General features: G+C 43.9%; 1 protein-coding gene across 1 annotated transcript in view; it reads left to right on the top strand.

Annotated features, from left to right (window-relative positions):
• Positions 1 to 16,880, top strand: part of mEFG1 (mitochondrial translation elongation factor G 1) — a 156,330-nt gene that overhangs the window by 68,024 nt on the left and 71,426 nt on the right. The window contains exons 7-9 of the mRNA XM_050186761.2: positions 4,385 to 4,458; positions 7,603 to 7,679; positions 12,750 to 12,907. Coding sequence (XP_050042718.1) covers positions 4,385 to 4,458; positions 7,603 to 7,679; positions 12,750 to 12,907 — 309 coding nt within the window. The remainder of the gene's footprint in view (positions 1 to 4,384; positions 4,459 to 7,602; positions 7,680 to 12,749; positions 12,908 to 16,880) is intronic.

Here is a 16,880-nt window from a genome sequence, read left to right on the forward strand (position 1 = left end):
ACCAGGGACAGCTGTCATGCGACTTCTTCGCGGACAAAGGCCTTCATCTGCGGGATCAGCGACGCCTGGTCAGAACCAATGGCCAGGCTGGAGATTGACGCATCATTTGTAGAAGGAGGCCTCGTCAAATCTCGCTGTTTGCATAGCTCATCGTAGCTCTGACAGAGGGTGATAACTTTGGCAACAGTGTTCGGGTTCTTGGCCAGTAGCATTTGGAAAGCATCATCATCAATTCCTTTCATGATGTGCTTAATCCTGTCCGCTTCCGACATGACGGCATTGATGCGTTTCCATAGGTCAACAATGTCCTCTATGTAACTGGTGAATGTTTCACCCGTGCCCTGTGCGTGGGTGCACAAACACTGCTCTGCTCGGAGTTTGCGGACGGTGGGACGGTTAAATACCTCTGTAAAATTCATCTGGAACATAGACCCCGTTCGGAAATCTGCCTCATGGTTCTTGAACCAGAAGTTTGCAACACCCGCGAGATAGAAAACGACGTTGGTTAGTGTGGTCAAGGCATCCCATTTGTTATGAGCACTCACCCGCTCGTAGGACACAAGCCAATCTTCAACGTTGTTGTTGTCCGTCCCGTTGAAGATGGTAGGATCCCGCTGGTGAATAGCGCCAGCGCAGAGAACAGGTGGTGACAGAAGCGTCTGCTGGTCGGCATCTGGCATGACGGAAGGTAGCGTCTGATTGTGGAGTTCCAGGATGGTAGAGGTGAAAGGGACCCAGCACGTCCGCCAATTATAAAGGAAGCTTATTGCACGGCGAACCGATGACGGGTAGAGCGTTTCACCGAGCACAGTCTCTGAGCTTGAGCATCTGCTGCACACGATGCTGTTGGCAATCCTGCTGCCTACGTCCATGCATTTTTCTTCATTACACCAGTGATTTTTAGTGTTTTAAACTACACACTCAACGACCAATTTTTCGGCATACCTGATAATTCAGACGCCTTCGCGCCACCGCCACGTACCCTATAGAGTCAATGTATAAGCGCATCTGAAATTTCGGGCGCGAAATACCTTTGCGTTCAATTTTCCAGACCTTTTGCCATCACCACAGGACCTAAACGGCATTAATTGAAGCCACCACTGCTGCCATTTTGATTATCTCACCGCCTCAAACTGGAATGCTCGCTGGCGGCCGTAGTCACCTCCGTGGCATTGCTAGGCCTACTTACTTCAATGTTCGCTGCCAAGCTTCTTGCTACTTGGTGCTGTGTTTTTTCTTTTTTTCATTGAAACAATTTGCCATTTTTAGCAATAGCGCTGACTGCATCTTTGTAATCCTCGCCAGTGGCTTCGAAACGCAGAAAGCATGGCGCATTGCATAATGCCGGTTCCCGAAAGTTAGTTTCGCCTCAACAGAGCAGTGTTATGCAGTGAAGCATATGCAAAGTATTTCTGCAAAGCATATCATGAGTGGGAAGCGGCAATTGTCACAGGACACGGTATTTCTTAACTATACATGCGTGCACCCACCATCTCCTGTCACAGTATGTGCACTGACACGCCTAATAAATGTACTGGCAGGCCTTTAGAGCTATTTTGGACATGTCTGTGGCGATTTGAGGCTTAGGAGGCAGTAAAAGAATGCATTCATTTTTTCAGATGTTTTCGCGGCGTCTAAGGGGTCCGAAAAATGGGACATTGACTATTCTGCTTCGTTATGCAGTAAAGATTAGTAGCTTTTTGCAGTTTTTAACTTTTTGAATGCCTGGGAATGGCTATGAGCACCTCAGATAATGGGCTTCAAGTCTTCCATTGTGGTCAGTCATCAGGGTCTTTTGGCTGAGAAGTTAGTCACTATAATTTGCTTAATTTCTCATCTAATTACTACCTCAATTATTTGCAAATGTATATGTCAGTGGGAAAAGCAATCCAGAGAAACTCAATTATCCAATCATTTAAATTTAAACAGCATGAAAAAACGGCAACAACAAGGAACACATACACACATACTACTCATAAGCTAGTTATGTTATCTTCCGTATCTTTAAGCAACTTTGAACACATTATCTGAAGCACTGGTACATTACTGGTACTATAGTCGAACCCACTTATAACGATCCCAGTTATAACCATCTATCGGTTATATTGACCACATTTCAATGCATTTACAATTTTTCAAACCTCTGTATTTAAACTGCTTTCAGATATAATGAATGTTTTCAAATCACCGTACTGCTACAACAAAGATTCGAACCCATTCACGGTAAAAAGAGGGCACACGAAAAGTGAGAAAGCACGGAAGCACGACCAAACTAGGCGCACGGCAGCATGTGCCCCACTCTAGTCCAACTGCGACGATGATACGGCCTTCAAGATGAGCGAGCGGCCGCCTCGCGTGGATTTTGGAAGCCACAGAGAAGCTCATGCGAGGTCACGTGTTTTCAAGGCACACCTCCAGGGCGGACATGTGTCGCGTACAGGATAAACAGCATGGCGCGAGACGTGCACTGGTGTGTGCACCAGTGTGATAGTGGATGCCAGAATGGCCTCACTTGTTTTCATGCAATTGTCCGTGCGGCACCATGTGTATTCCCGTGTACTTAGATTTAGGTGCACGTTAAAGATCCCCAGGTGGTCGAAATTTCTGGAGTCCTCCACTACGGCGTGCCTCATAATCAGAAAGTGGTTTTGGCATGTTAAACCCCATAATAATAAAAAAAAAAACATGTGTATTTTGCTTGTTTAAACGATTTTAAACGACTATCTATGTCTTTCCACCATGGGAACAACGGCCGCTCAAGTGTTCCTGTCAACGCGGCCCGACTTAGCAAGAACGCTGCACCATGCGCTGCCGCCGCGCAGTGTTGTAAACGGTCGGTGGTTACTATGCTGTTATCAGGAAATCATGGTTTGGCAGCGGTTCATTTACGAGTTTGCCGATTGCTGATAACAGTTCGCGGTGACGTTTGACCTTTCAAACATCAAATCTTTTTTCACCCGAAGGTACATACATAATGTAATTATACAGCTCTCGTATGGCTGATGTGCAGTTGCAATGCCAAGACCTCATTGTCTTAGACTTTTCGAAAATGGTGGCATGCTGCAGTAGTTTCTGAAGTTTATGCTTCCAGACAACTAGAACGCTTCACTCTCGTGTGCAGGATGCAGTCGTGTCTCGCCAGTAGTAAAATATATGACAAGTTGATTAAAAACTTGCAGTTTCAAAATGACAGGTGATCAGAGATGGGTGCCATTTTGAAAGAGCTACATGACGCTGTTCTTAAAGGGCCGCTCACCACGTCTGGCTATTTTGAGCTGACAAGCGCAGAGCATACAGTACGCAATAACGATTGTGTCTGCAAAAGTCACTGAATGCCGCAAAAAGTTCGGAAATTTCGAACCAAACACCGTTTTCCCTTCTTGCGGCCGTCGCGCTCCAAGTCGAAGGATGACGTACACATGCTAGTGCGCCTGCTTACACGTGCTTGCGCTGCGACGTCGCTCGGGGTGACAGGTGACTTCAAGAATTATTCAAGCCAACATCTGTTATTTGTGTAATATGTTGCTAGAATAGAAAAATTAAAGCTTAGACAAATAATAAAACAGACATACCAAATGTCTGCATGTTTTTGTTTTACTTCGCACCGCAGCAAGAGATATGTACTTGCGTTTTGTCTGGTTGTTCACACGTCGTGCAGTTGCGTGCGCAGACACTGAAACTGTGTCATTTTCTACCGTGTTCCAGCGCAGGATCATGCTGTGTGATTCGCTTGTGTCTGCCTCAGTATTCGTGTAGCACACACTTATACCGCTAGTCAGGTGTCCTCGTGCACAGTGCGCAAAATCGTCTGCTGTGCGAAATGAGACAATCAGAAGAGCTCGTGTGTGACACCATCAGCGGAAGTGTGCCATGCCGCAAGAAAAAAAACCAGCAAGGATTTAAAAAAAATGAAAGCAAGGCCCGTGTCGTGTGCGCCAGGCGATTCTCGAGGTCCGGTATGGGATAGTGCAGGGAAGGAATTTCGCTTGTGGAGGTTAGAAAGGGAAAGTGGAGAGAGCGTCTATGATTGTGATGAAGCTTGGCTCCTGAAATCATGGGTTCGCGACACTGAAATATTTATATCTCGGCTATTAATGAGCCGATTTGAAAAATGTTTGCAGCAGAATGCTGCCTAGAGGTCACTTAACAACTTACAGTGTATAATCAAAATATTCTAGGTTGCCTGGTAAGGGGCCCTTTAAGGGCGAGCTCATATATATAACGAACTATTCATATAACGACCATTTTTCATGGAACTATCGAGTTTGTTATAAATGGGTTTGACTGTATAATCTTTTAAGAAGCTGCCTGATTAATGTTTAACCAATGCCTAATTTTTGCTCTAAGGGTCAATTTTCTGGTGCATTTCATTGGCTGTGTGCAGGGAGGAGGTGTGCTATGAAGATACACCACCAGACATGCGGACAGAAATGGAAGAACGGCGGCATGAGCTCATTGGTAGGTGCCTTGCCACTGTGCTGGCAGTTTTTAATCTTCCTTTGCTTTTGTAAAGGGAATGCAGGAACTATGCAAAGGTCAGAAGGTACACGTCATGTCACTAGCCGCTGTTGGGGGGTGGCCTGGATATTCTTCAGCTGATGCAAAATACAGTAAAACCTCTTTAATATGTACCCACTAAAGGGCCCCCATCATGTTGGGAAATTTTAACAAACTAGTGTAGCGTATACCTGATGCGCTGACAATTGTGTCTGCAAACTATTACGGTGCTGTGCACCACAAGAACAACTGAAATATTAAGCCAAACAATGCACTCCTTCACTCTCGAGGAAGCCTGCTTCCTGCCAGAGAGCCATGGTCACACGCACACCTGCCTCTTCACAGTGCTTATTTTGTCACTCGCCATGACAAATCATTCAATGTGGAAGGTGTAACGCCACAAGAAAGGAGGTGGGGCTAACATCATGCTACGTCCCTTGGCTCAGGTATGGGAGAAGGTATGGAAGGAGCACCACTTTGGAGCACTGCTAGAGGCAAAGGGTTAGCAGTGACACTCGCCTCCTGGTGGCATGGTAACAGGGCAGTTAATTTCTTCTGTCCCTCTCCATTAATGAACTGATTTGAAGAATTATTTCGGCGAAATGTTTCTGAGATGGTACTTGACAGCTTTCAGTGTATATAACCAAAATTTGTAATGGGGCCTGGGAAGGTGCCCTTTAAAACATGCTACTGGTTAAAGCGCATTTGCGATGAATTCCCGACCCGATCTCTATAGAGCCTAAAGTATTGGCTGATCATTTAAGCAGTAGTGGTTCATCGTACAACCACCAATTAGTGTGTACCACGATCACTCTTTGGCACATAAAGGTTAATTGGACCATATCAATTTGCAGTGTGGATGGCACCACAGTGTGCTGCAAAAGGTCCTCCACATTTTCTGAAAGTGCAGAGACTGGTCTACCAATGCACAAAGCGACCGACATGTCGAGGTACGCCTGAGGTGTGCATGTGGGCTCGAAGTTTGCGGACATGGTATTTGTGAAGAGGTAGTTGGAACAGGTGTAATGAGGTACCACATATAGTGCATGAGAGAGGGAGCGTTGTGGGTGGTGGTACTATATTGCAGTCCACTTATAAAGAGGTCAAGAAGATCGAATAATCCGATCATTATAAGCGATCATCGCTATACCTGGACTGCCATAAAAAAAAGGGTAAAAAAAATATAAGCTACTGAACATATCTTTGTATAGAACTACAGAAAGTTGAGCTATTTAATAGGGATTCATTGTGAATAAAGGTAAGACGTGCAGTCACGGACACAAGAGAAGAGAACCAGACAGAACAAATGCTGACTATTAACTGAAGATTACACTGTGGTGGGAAGGAAGGTCGACACAAAATTTATCTGCACATGATGATGATGATAGGGATGATTATTTATTGATGTCCCCTTTGAAATGAGGTTGGGACAAATTGTGACCTAGCCTGCTTGAGTTACTCATGTGTGCTCAGGTGTGGTAGCGCCACCTGTCACACGTGCAAACCTATGTGAGAGACGTTTGTTTAGGCACTTCACATCTTCTCTACGCACATTGATGGAAGGCTGGCTCACATATCTGCTTCCACTACTATTCATATGCCAGGCCTTGACCATTAGAAGCGTTTGTTTATTCCTGGCGTTGCAGTAGCCACTGTCACTGAACACTTAAAAAAATGTCCATCATTTCGTCGAGTTCAAACATGGTTGCAGAGAGCAGTAATAACAAGAAAAAAATAGTAGTCATTCCATACATCCATTCCTTATTGCACAGGATAAAAGAAAGTGGGAAGTAGATATAGTGTTAACCTTGATTTTATGGCTGCCAATAAGCTAGGTAACATTTGTGCTGCCATGCAAAGAAAGATGAGTAGGCAAAAGACAAAGGCAGACATTTGTTCCATAAAACACACGAACAAGTTTACGGGCTGCCGTACTGGTGTGGTATACAGTGTTCCAAAATACCAGATTCACCATAAAATTGGTGAATTTATTCCGCTAGTGGTCAAGAAAGGTGTGCCATATTCTCGCATCGTGACTGCTGGGGATACCTTCAATTTCGCATGACTAGTGCAACAGGCATCAGCATCTATGAGCGACGGCAATCTTGGCACAATGCCAGGCACGCTATCTTTCATGTGACTAGCGCAGGACACATCGCCATCCACAAGCGACAGCTTACTTGGCGCAGTGCCAAGCGCGCTACCTTATCGCAGTGCAGAAACACAGCCGCCCGTTGATGCACATATGCTTGCCTTTGGCCTAAATAGTCTGTGGCTGCGATTTTCTAGCGATGCCTTTTATGCTATTTATTTTCATGCTTGTTGAACTTTGTCAGTGGTCAGAGCGACACTCCACCCGCTTTATCAACAGGATCAGGCAACCATGAATGGTGGATGAAAGAGTGGAATGGAATTCGCCCGTCAAATCGTGAAAATTGCAAATGCAGCCTTTATCAACGTTACTGTACTTTCTTGTAACATTGGCCTTAATGACGTACTGGCTGGGCTTTTCCTGCAGTTTGGGTGGGGTAGGAGAGTGCTATATCGACTAGGCTTTGCTAGTTTTGGTTTCGAGGAGGCACGAGCAACATGGCTGATATTGTATCAAAATGAAAAAATCTCTATTGCTGCTCGATTCAGTGACCTAATTAAATTAGCACACAGCCGTGGTGCAGGTGGAGTCCGAATTATTGCATGGCGTGCTGTGCGGTGTCCAAAACTTTGGTCGTGCTTATACATTAAGTCTATTGGCCCTGGGGTGGTGCCACAGAGCTGTCCAAATAATCAAGCAGGTCCGAAATATTAGTGCCTGAATAATCGATTGGCTACATTACTTATATTTTTCCTGCTGCTTGTGTAAGCTGCTGATTTTCCCCCAAGTTTAGTTTCTTCTAGATTTCCCAATTTTTGGGGGACATTGCGGGAACAATCGTATCGGAAAATCAGTTGCTGTATTCTGATGTTTATTTAGTCAGGAAATCTTCACTGAAGAAATCCTGGAAAACCTGAACAGGTCAGGGAATTTTGAAAAAGGGATTTGCTAGTTATCCTGGGCCATCTTGTGTTGCCTGTAATGTTCCTAAGTTCAGCTTGTCCTTCCCGCAGAACATGTTTCAAATGCAGACGAGATGCTTGGGGAGATGTACTTGGAGGAGAAGACGCCCTCAGAGGAGCAACTAATGGCAAGCATACTGAATTTTTACATGTTCTCTAGGTTGTTAATGCATCACTAACTGGACAAACAATGTGATATATACCGTATTTACCGTAATCTAACGTGTGCCTCTTTTTCTGAGACAGGGATAAAAAAATTGCCTGCGCATTATAATCGTATATTAAACCGAAACCATGCTCATGGCACTGGCAACAGCCTATGTGTCTCGTGAGCATCACTCATCCCTTCTCCATTTTGCAAATAATGAAGGTAAAATTGTTTCTTGTATACTTCTTTTATTTTTTTTTGCGTACAAGACCTCAAGCATTGAGACTTGCTATAAGGCCCTCAATTTTTGTGTGCATGTCAGACGCAGCATCTTCGCCATCATGAGATGGCGACAGAGCATGTTTTTGTGCCAATACCTGCAGGTTCATTTTGCGTTTCGCCATGATCTGGAGTGGTATTCTTGGTCAATCACGTTTGGAGATACTATCACTTTTGCAAGATTTCGTTAGACTCGCCACTGTATGCATCGGTGTATATAGCCACCCATTTTTGCCATCTGTGCACAGTGCCAAGAACACTGTCAGCCTCGTAGACCGATAAGACTGATGCAGAGTCCTGCAAAAGTGGTATCAGTATCTCTCAAAGTGATCGCTCGAGAATACCTCACTTATGTGCTTCGTATCTGTGATGAAACGCAAATGGTGACGACAACGCACTGCTTTTATTACCAAAGTCCATTTTAAAAAAATATTGCAGCTTTGTCCGCAAGGTGACGCATTGATTGCAATAGTAAATTAGCAGACAGCTACACGAAATAAGGATAGCAGTTTTATCGGCCCTATAAAGTTGTAAACATTCGCTTACTAACCAAATTAACTAGCATATTGGGATGCACGCACAAGCAAACGTGACATCTTACTTGTTGACCTTGCACATTCGCTGTCAAAACGCTGGCATGAGGGAGAGCGGCTGTAGCAGCAAGTGAATTAACTTTAGTGCTGCTTGTTGCTTCAATGCCAACTAAGTGGCGAGAACACAGCACACACTAAAGCTAACAGCCTTCGGTGCGTTTAGACTCTGTATTCATTGCAGATTGCTTTCAAGATAGGGCCTGTGCAGCCCCCAGTTCCTTGCGCACGATGGAAGGCGGCGCACTTCTTCCCCACTTTCCTTCCTTGTGTGCGCAAGACCGAGCCACCATTCTCGGCTCACCCTTGCACCCACTATATGGCTTGCGACCACAACATTATCGCACTTGGCATTTATACGGAACACTATGCCGGCGATGATGCCCATAATACACCCGAAGTGTTCATATAATTGTAAAGAAAGTTTATCTTCTATGAGGTTTAATAAATCTGCACATCTCACTTTTTCTGATTGTGAACGTTGGGGGCATGTTATATCTTTATTTAAATAAATTGGTGGCATGTTATATGCTGATGCATTTTCTTACTTTATATACCGCATTTACCCGATTCTAACGTAACCCTAATCTAACGTGCACCCAGTTTTGCTCCACATCAACTGTGAAATGCCGAAAACTAGCTATGAAGTGTATATAAAATGTTGCTAAGGGTGAAATATTAGTAAAATGTTCAGACTTCAGTAAGTGGCACTTGAAATTTGTCTAAAATATTGTAACGCTGCACTGGAAGAGCGAAGAAAAGGAAGGAGAAGCGGTGCGAGGTCTTTGGGTTACTGTTTCAGACCGTCCCATGTCTTCTCTACCCTTTTAACTGCAAATAAATCCACTCTACATCTGTGACAAGTGGTGGAGGTGCTTGGTACTGGACACCCTTGACAACCCAGTTCTACAAGATCTTCGAAAAAGTAGACGCTTGGCCGGACTACCACCAGAGTCAACAAGCATGGCCGATGCCCAAGAAGGCCAGTTAATGAACACCACAGAAGAGGGAATCGATGGTAAAATCGTCTCCAAGGCAATCTAGCTACAGTATGCCAGAACCACGCATATTCTCAGGTAAAACAGATGAAGACATAGATGACTGGCTGAGACACTATGAAACAGTAAGCCGGCATAGCGGGTGTAGAATGTTGCATTTCTTCTCGCTGGTACCACTCTACTTTGGCTTGACAATCATGAACGCATGCTGACCACTTCGCAAGCTTTTGTCCAGGAAATGAAAGGCCGCTTTGGCGACTCAAATTCCCAAAAAGAAGAAAGCAGAACACGCTCTCGCGCAGAGCCCAGTTGCCTGGTGAAATGTGTACAACATATTGTTACGCGAAGGACGAGTCAGTAAGACAAGCAACTATTTACAGGTTATATTTACCAAAACAGTTGCAGTGCTGACAGGTTAGATTCACCACGCGAACCCCGTTCGTTCCTTCTCTTCCTTCTCGTTCGTTCTTCCTTCTCTTTTCTCGAGCGATGGCGCCCATGCGCCTCGTTCAAACAATCAAATGCCACACACATGTAGCAGTATATTGAAATGTTCAAGCTACACATAATTGTAAACACGAATATGTCCGATGAAGGCAAAGCGGGACATCTGTTAAAAGGCATCACTGAGGGCATCTACAATTTTTTGATAACGAAAGAAAACCTGAGCACTCCTTCCGAATTCATGCAGCAATATCATGCCTTCGAGCCTTTGAAGACCCGAAGGGTCTTACGGAAGATCGAGTGCTTGGACAACATCACCACAGCTGCAAGTATGAACATGTTACTTGGTGAAGCATACGAAAAAGTATTGCGGTGAAGCTTAACAAGCGTGGGAAGGGGCAATTGCCTCGGAACACAGTATGTATTCCTTAATTATACACGCGTGAATCCGGTATTTCCTGTCACAGTACGAGCACTGATATGCCTAATGCGTGTATCAACAGGCCTGCAGAGCGTTTTCGAATGTGCCTGTGGCGGTTTGAGCCCTTCAGGACAGTAAAAAACAGGCATTCATGTTTCTTTTTTCAACTGGCCGATTTTTTGTATATTTGCGCTGCCCCTAGGCCTTGCATAATTTCGGTTCCCGAAAGTCAGCTTCGCCTCTTTACAGAAGTGTTACTTGGTGAAGCATACGCAAAAGTGTTGCGATAAAGCATAACAAGCATAGGAAGGGGCAATTGCCATGGAACACAGTATGCATTCCTTAATTATACACGCATGCACCCGGTACCTCCTGTCAGAGCACGAGCATCGATATGCCTAATGCTTGTACCGACAGGCCTTCAGAGCTTTTTCTAATGTGCCTGTGGCGGTTTGATCCCTTAAGGACAGTAAAAGACATGCATTAATTTTTTTTTCAACTGGCTGATTTTTCGGACGTTTTCGCGGCCCCTAGGGAGTTCAAGAAGATGGATGTTGACTGTACAACTGACCAAGAAGATGCTTCAAATCTTCCGTGGGGCGAATGCACGGCGGAAGGAGGACAAGAACACAAAGAACCTACACATTGAGGAATCAACAGGAAACGAAGCGTGGCGCTGCTTGGAGAAATTTCAGCTATAGAAACAAAGTGTTGGCTGACACCGAGATGCAGGTGTCCCTCATCCAAACCAAAATTAACTCGTTAAAGCTGTGAAGCGTAACACTGAGGCATCATGCGCGGACTGAGAGAATGTCAGGACAGTTGAGGCTGACTTTCGAGCTGTTGAGAGGGAAGCTCAATTGTGACAAATTTTGGGCCTGATACCACTGACATTGCTATCAGTTGATAGAAATAGCTCGTATTCGAAAATATTTGCTTCTGTGTGCATCTCCTTTTTATTTGTATTTGAGAATGTCCGACTCAATTTGCAATTTCTTTCAAAACATTTTATTTGCTGTGCATTTTACTAACACTTTCCTTCTATTCTTTTTTTTTTTTAATAACATAAACACTACTCCTTAGTATTCAAATCGGATTAAGGCGTTTCTCTCTAAAAAATTTTTTTTTTCGTATGTTTACTAGAGAGTGACAGCATCGGGCGATATGGTTTCAGCAGGTCTTGACGTAAAACATAATTCTGGATCACTCAGGGAATATTGAAAAGGCACTTAGGGAAAACCTGGAAAACTCGGGGAATTTGGAAATGTCAACTTGGTAGACCCCCTGTAAAGTGATAGCTGAAAACCGCTGTTCATGCAAAGATGCAAGTTGTGCACGTTGCACGATTGAAACCAAACCAGAAACGCGCTTTCTGGCTCGCTCGGTGAGCTGCATCTGCCATGGAGGAAAATGTAATGCCCACGGGAGCAGTGTAGAAGAGGAAGGAGAAGTGGCGCAAGGTTCTTGGGTGATACAGCTGTTTCAGACCACCCCCTTTCCTGTCTGCCCTTTTCACTGCAAATAAATCCATTCTACATCCGTAACAGTATATGAGTGATATTGAGAAACTGAAAGGTGGTAACGATGCTACTCGCATGTTAAAGAAAATGTGGGCAATCCAGATCCGAATATCGCAAGTAGCGAAAACAAGGCAAACTCAAAAAGTTGCCAAAAATTGTATTTTGATATTTTGAGAAAAATACATTTTACATTTATAAACCCAGATGCACCGTTCGAAAAACACAGCATACATGCTTTTTTACTAATTTCTTGCTCCATGGCAGCTCGGGCAGCCGTGGTTATTTCGAGAATGCAGCTTGGCTGAACTTATGCGATTCACAATGGCGAGCATCCTCTCTGTCGTATGCAGGGACGCTAGAAAATAGCACACTTTCATGCTTTTAACATCACTTTGTGCTATTTAAACGCAATTTTAACCCACTTCACATTTAAATTGAGCTTTGATTTTTATTGTCATAAAGGTAGAGAAACTAAACTTGACAAAACAAGTAATATCAAGAAATCAAAAATTGAAAAAAAAAATTTCCACTAGCACCTCTCTTGAAACAGCAATATTTAGTAATGAAATATCTAGTCTCTACTCATCGCCACTTTTAACAATGTCACAGTGATTTTAGAGGCCAAAACGTGTGATTTAGGTTGCCACCACTTGGCACAAACTGCTTGCAGCCAGTTGTGTAGAGGAGGAAAGCAGAAAGGGGTTGAAAACAATTTTTTGGCCTGTACAGTGGGTAGCTTGTAAAGGAACTGTTAACCTAACCTAGCCTAAAGCCCAGTGGCCTCCTCTTTTTTGGCAGGCAGGCATCCGTCGTGCTTGCCTGCAGCGCAAGTTCTTCCCTGTGCTGATGGGCACTGCACTGCGCAACAAAGGTGTGCAGCCACTTCTGGATGCGGTGGTCCAATACCTGCCCAACCCTGCCGAGGTCACCAACTATGCCCTGGACGAGAGAGACCCGTACGTATTGGCTGCCTATCTGTGCACCTGTTTCCTATGCTGCTTCAGTCTTGGTCAGGTTCCTTCACCATGTCTGCAGTGCCAGTTAGTAGCGGTCTGCGAATATCACATAAGGGGTTTAGAATCGAATAGTGAATCGAATTAAGAAAAAAAAAAGAGCTCAATATAGAATCCAATGTAAGAAACTTTATCTTAAAGCTGAATGCTTGCAAATCTTGGGCAAGAAAACGTGGTGCAGCACATGCTCAAGAATCACCTAGCATTGCAAACAAGAATTTATCAAGCTATCAGTAACCTAAGTACGCAGAAACCAAGATACTGGAAAACATTGATTTAACAAAATTGTACTTGTAGTGTAAAACTTCATTAAATCATGAATTTCAATAATTGGAGGTTTTATTGTTTTTCTGATTAAGGCTTTCTGATTCGCCCTCATACTAAAAGATTGTGTATTTAGTTCATGTTAGCTTTGAAAAATTGAATGATTTCTGCTACAGTCAAACCTCGATATAACAAGTTACAAACCGGCTTTCAAGAAATTTGGACGACAAAGCCATTCAAGCCTTAGTGAAGGAGATAAATGAGGTATGGTAGGAGGGCGTTGTACCGGAGAGTTGGAAGAAGGCCACAGTGGTCCTAATCCCCAAGCGAGGTAAATGATCCAGCTTGGAGAACCTTCATCCTATCTCCCTTACTTCTTGCATTAGCAAAGTAGCGGAACACGCAGTGCATAACAGGATATCGACACATATTAATCGGAATGAACTATTCCCGTATAATATGGTTGGTTTCATTCCCTTGCTTTCAACGCAGGATGTCATGCTCCTGCTCAAAACACAGGTAATCAACTCTCAGAGCAAGGATTAAAAGGGGTCCTCGCACAGGATCTATCCAAGGCCTTCGATACAATTACACATGACTACCTATATCCTTAACCCTTTGGGGGTCAATGACATAATTATAAGGCACCGTGAACAAGTCCAAAAATGGTCGATGCCGTATATTTACGGCGCCATCTGTACGTTTAAAAAGCACACCAACTTTCTAACTTGTTCTGTCATGTGCTGGCCACTATGTGGGAATACAGGGAATATTCTTCATGTGCTTCCCCCTTTTGGTTTCCGTTGCATGGTTTGTTTTAGCGCTAGTTTGCTCCTGCGCGTCTATATACTACCGCTCGCGCATTGGCGCGCGTGCGTGCGGGTGGCGGTTTGTTTTGTTTTGCGGGTGGTTTCGGCATCTTGTGCTTGCAAAACTGATGCCTATCTCGTTACTAATTGCTCAAAGGGCGAGTGCTTGTTTCTCGTTCGTTTAGTGCTTACAGGGGTGCGCATAGGAAGGATGCCGCCATGCATGTGTTTCCGTTTCTTTTTTTTTTTTTTTTTGGAGACTCGCGAAAACTAATTGCCCTAGCTGGTGGGCGATAAGATGATGATTAGCGGAAGTTTGTCACACATTGTGCTTTTTTGACGGGCACACAACCACACAGTTTTCTTGAGTGCACGCATCTACGCAGTTCGATTACACTATGGGCATACATATTAGTGTAAGAGAACAAACTTTGAGACTTGCGAAATATTCTCGTGTGTGGATTTTAAAAAGCCTTGAACTATGTGCATAAAAATGCATCAAATGTTTTTATTCTGATAAGTTTTTTTCCTTTTTTATTGTTGTTGTTAATGAATGAAGAGAGCATATATACCAATGTAAAATATTTTTTTCTCACTTTACGGTAACCCTAGAAAAATTACGGTAATTTTTTGTCGAAATAAGTCCCTGAGAAGAATTGGAATCTGAAATTTAAAAAAATCGACCCTGTGGGGTCGCATATGGCGAAAAAAATCTACCCTCAAAGGGTTAAGGAGATATCGGTCTTGAACTTGGGAGTTAAATTCTTCTCCTTTGTTGCATCCTTCCTCGAGAGCAGGACGGCGGCCATAAAGTTGAGGCAATCAGTCTCGGAATCTTTCACACTCGGAAGAAGGGGTACTCCCTGAGGGGCAGTTATCTTACCACTCCTGTTTAATATAGCAATGCGCAAGTTGTCGGAAAGCCTTGCAGCAATTCTTTACATAAGTCATGCATTATATGCTGACGATATAACAATCTGGTGTCCTGGAGCATCGGAGGCAACAGTCAAACAAGCTCTACAGGAGGCTCTGGATTTTACAGAGTCTTTCTTGGAAGATATGGGACTGGCACTCTTGCCTGGAAAGTCGGAACTCCTGCTGTACACACAGGCTAGACGAGGTGCTAAGGGACTCACCCCACTCGATCAGGTGCACATTAGCGTTCGTACCAGAGATGGGCACGTCATCATGAGAGTCATCATCATCATCAGCCTGGCTATGTCCACTGCAGGGCAACGGCCTCTCCCATACATCTCCAACTACCCCGGTCATGTACAAATTGTGGCCGTGTTGTCCCTGCAAACTCCTTAATCTCATCTGCCCACCTAACTTTCTGCCGCCCCCTGCTACGCTTCCCTTCTCTTTAAATCCAGTCCACAACCCTTAATGACCATCGGTTATCTTCCCTCCTCATTACATGCCCCTGCCCATGCCCATTTCTTTTTCTTGATTTCAACTAAGATGTCATTAACTCGCGTTTATTCCCTCATCCAATCTGCTCTCTTCTTATCCCTTAACGTTGTACCCATCATTCTTCTTTCCATAGCTCGTTGCATCCTCCTCAATTTAAGTAGAACCTTTTTCGTAAGCCTCCAGGTTTCTGCCCCGTAGGTGAGTACTGGTAAGACACAATTGTTCTTTTCTTTTCTTTTTGTAAGACACACACTTTTCTTATGAGGGATAATGGCAACCTGCTTTTCATGATCTGAGAATGCCTGCCAAACGCACCCCAGCCTATTCTCATTCTTCCGATTATTTCAGTCTTGTGATTCGGATCCACAGTCACTACCTGCCCTAAGTAGATGTATTCCCTTAACACTTCCAGTGCCTTGCTACCTATCGTAAACTGCTGTTCTCTTCCCAGACTGTTAAACATTACTTTAGTTTTCTGCAGATTAATTTTCAGACCCACCCTTCTGCTTTGCCACTCCAGGTCAGTGAGCATGCATTGCAATTGGTTTCCTGAGTTACTAAGCAAGGCAATATCATGAGCGAATCGCAAGTTGCTAAGGTATTCTCCATCAACTTTTATCCCCAATTCTTCCCACTCCAAGTCTCTGAATACCTCCTGTAAACACACTGTGAACAGCATTGGAGAGATCGTATCTCCCTGCCTGTCACCCTTCTTTATTGGGATTTTATTGCTTTCTTTATGAAGGACTACAGTGGCTGTGGAGCCGCTATAGATGTCTTTCAGTATTTTTACATACGGCTCGTCTACACCCTGATTCCGTAATACCTCCATGACTGCTGACGTTTCGACTGAATCAAACGCTTTCTTGTAATCAATGAAAGCTATATATAAGGGTTGGTTATGTTCCGTGAGAATAGACTCTTATCAAAATCCTAGGGCTTTCAATAGACTCAAAGGGCTGCAACGCTAAGACTATCTCACCACGAAAACTGAGAACATTCTTAGATTAATTATCAGAGTGTCCAACAAGAAAGGTGGCATAGGCAAGGATATATTCCTTAGGGCTCACCATGCTTTCCTCATGAGCCATGTCATTACATAGTCGCGGCCCTCGATTGGACCAAAACGGAAATAGATAAATTAGACATGCTCATGCGCAAAAGTGTCAAAAGGGTGATTGGTGTGCCAATCATGGCTAGCACGGAGAAACTTTGATGTTTGCAGTACACAACACAACTGCGGAGTTAATATAAGCATAAAGATTAGAACAAATTATTAGATTATCAAACTCCAAAGCAGGCAGAAGACTGCTGGATGCGGCAGGCTTCCATGCTAGCTTCAATCAGGGAGATACCACACAACTTGATATTGAAACAAGAAACTCCTTTATTGTAGACCTTTTTCCAAGAAATGTCCACTCCAAACACAG

Source organism: Dermacentor andersoni, chromosome 2 (assembly GCF_023375885.2).
Source record: "Dermacentor andersoni chromosome 2, qqDerAnde1_hic_scaffold, whole genome shotgun sequence".
Lineage (NCBI taxonomy): Eukaryota > Metazoa > Arthropoda > Arachnida > Ixodida > Ixodidae > Dermacentor > Dermacentor andersoni.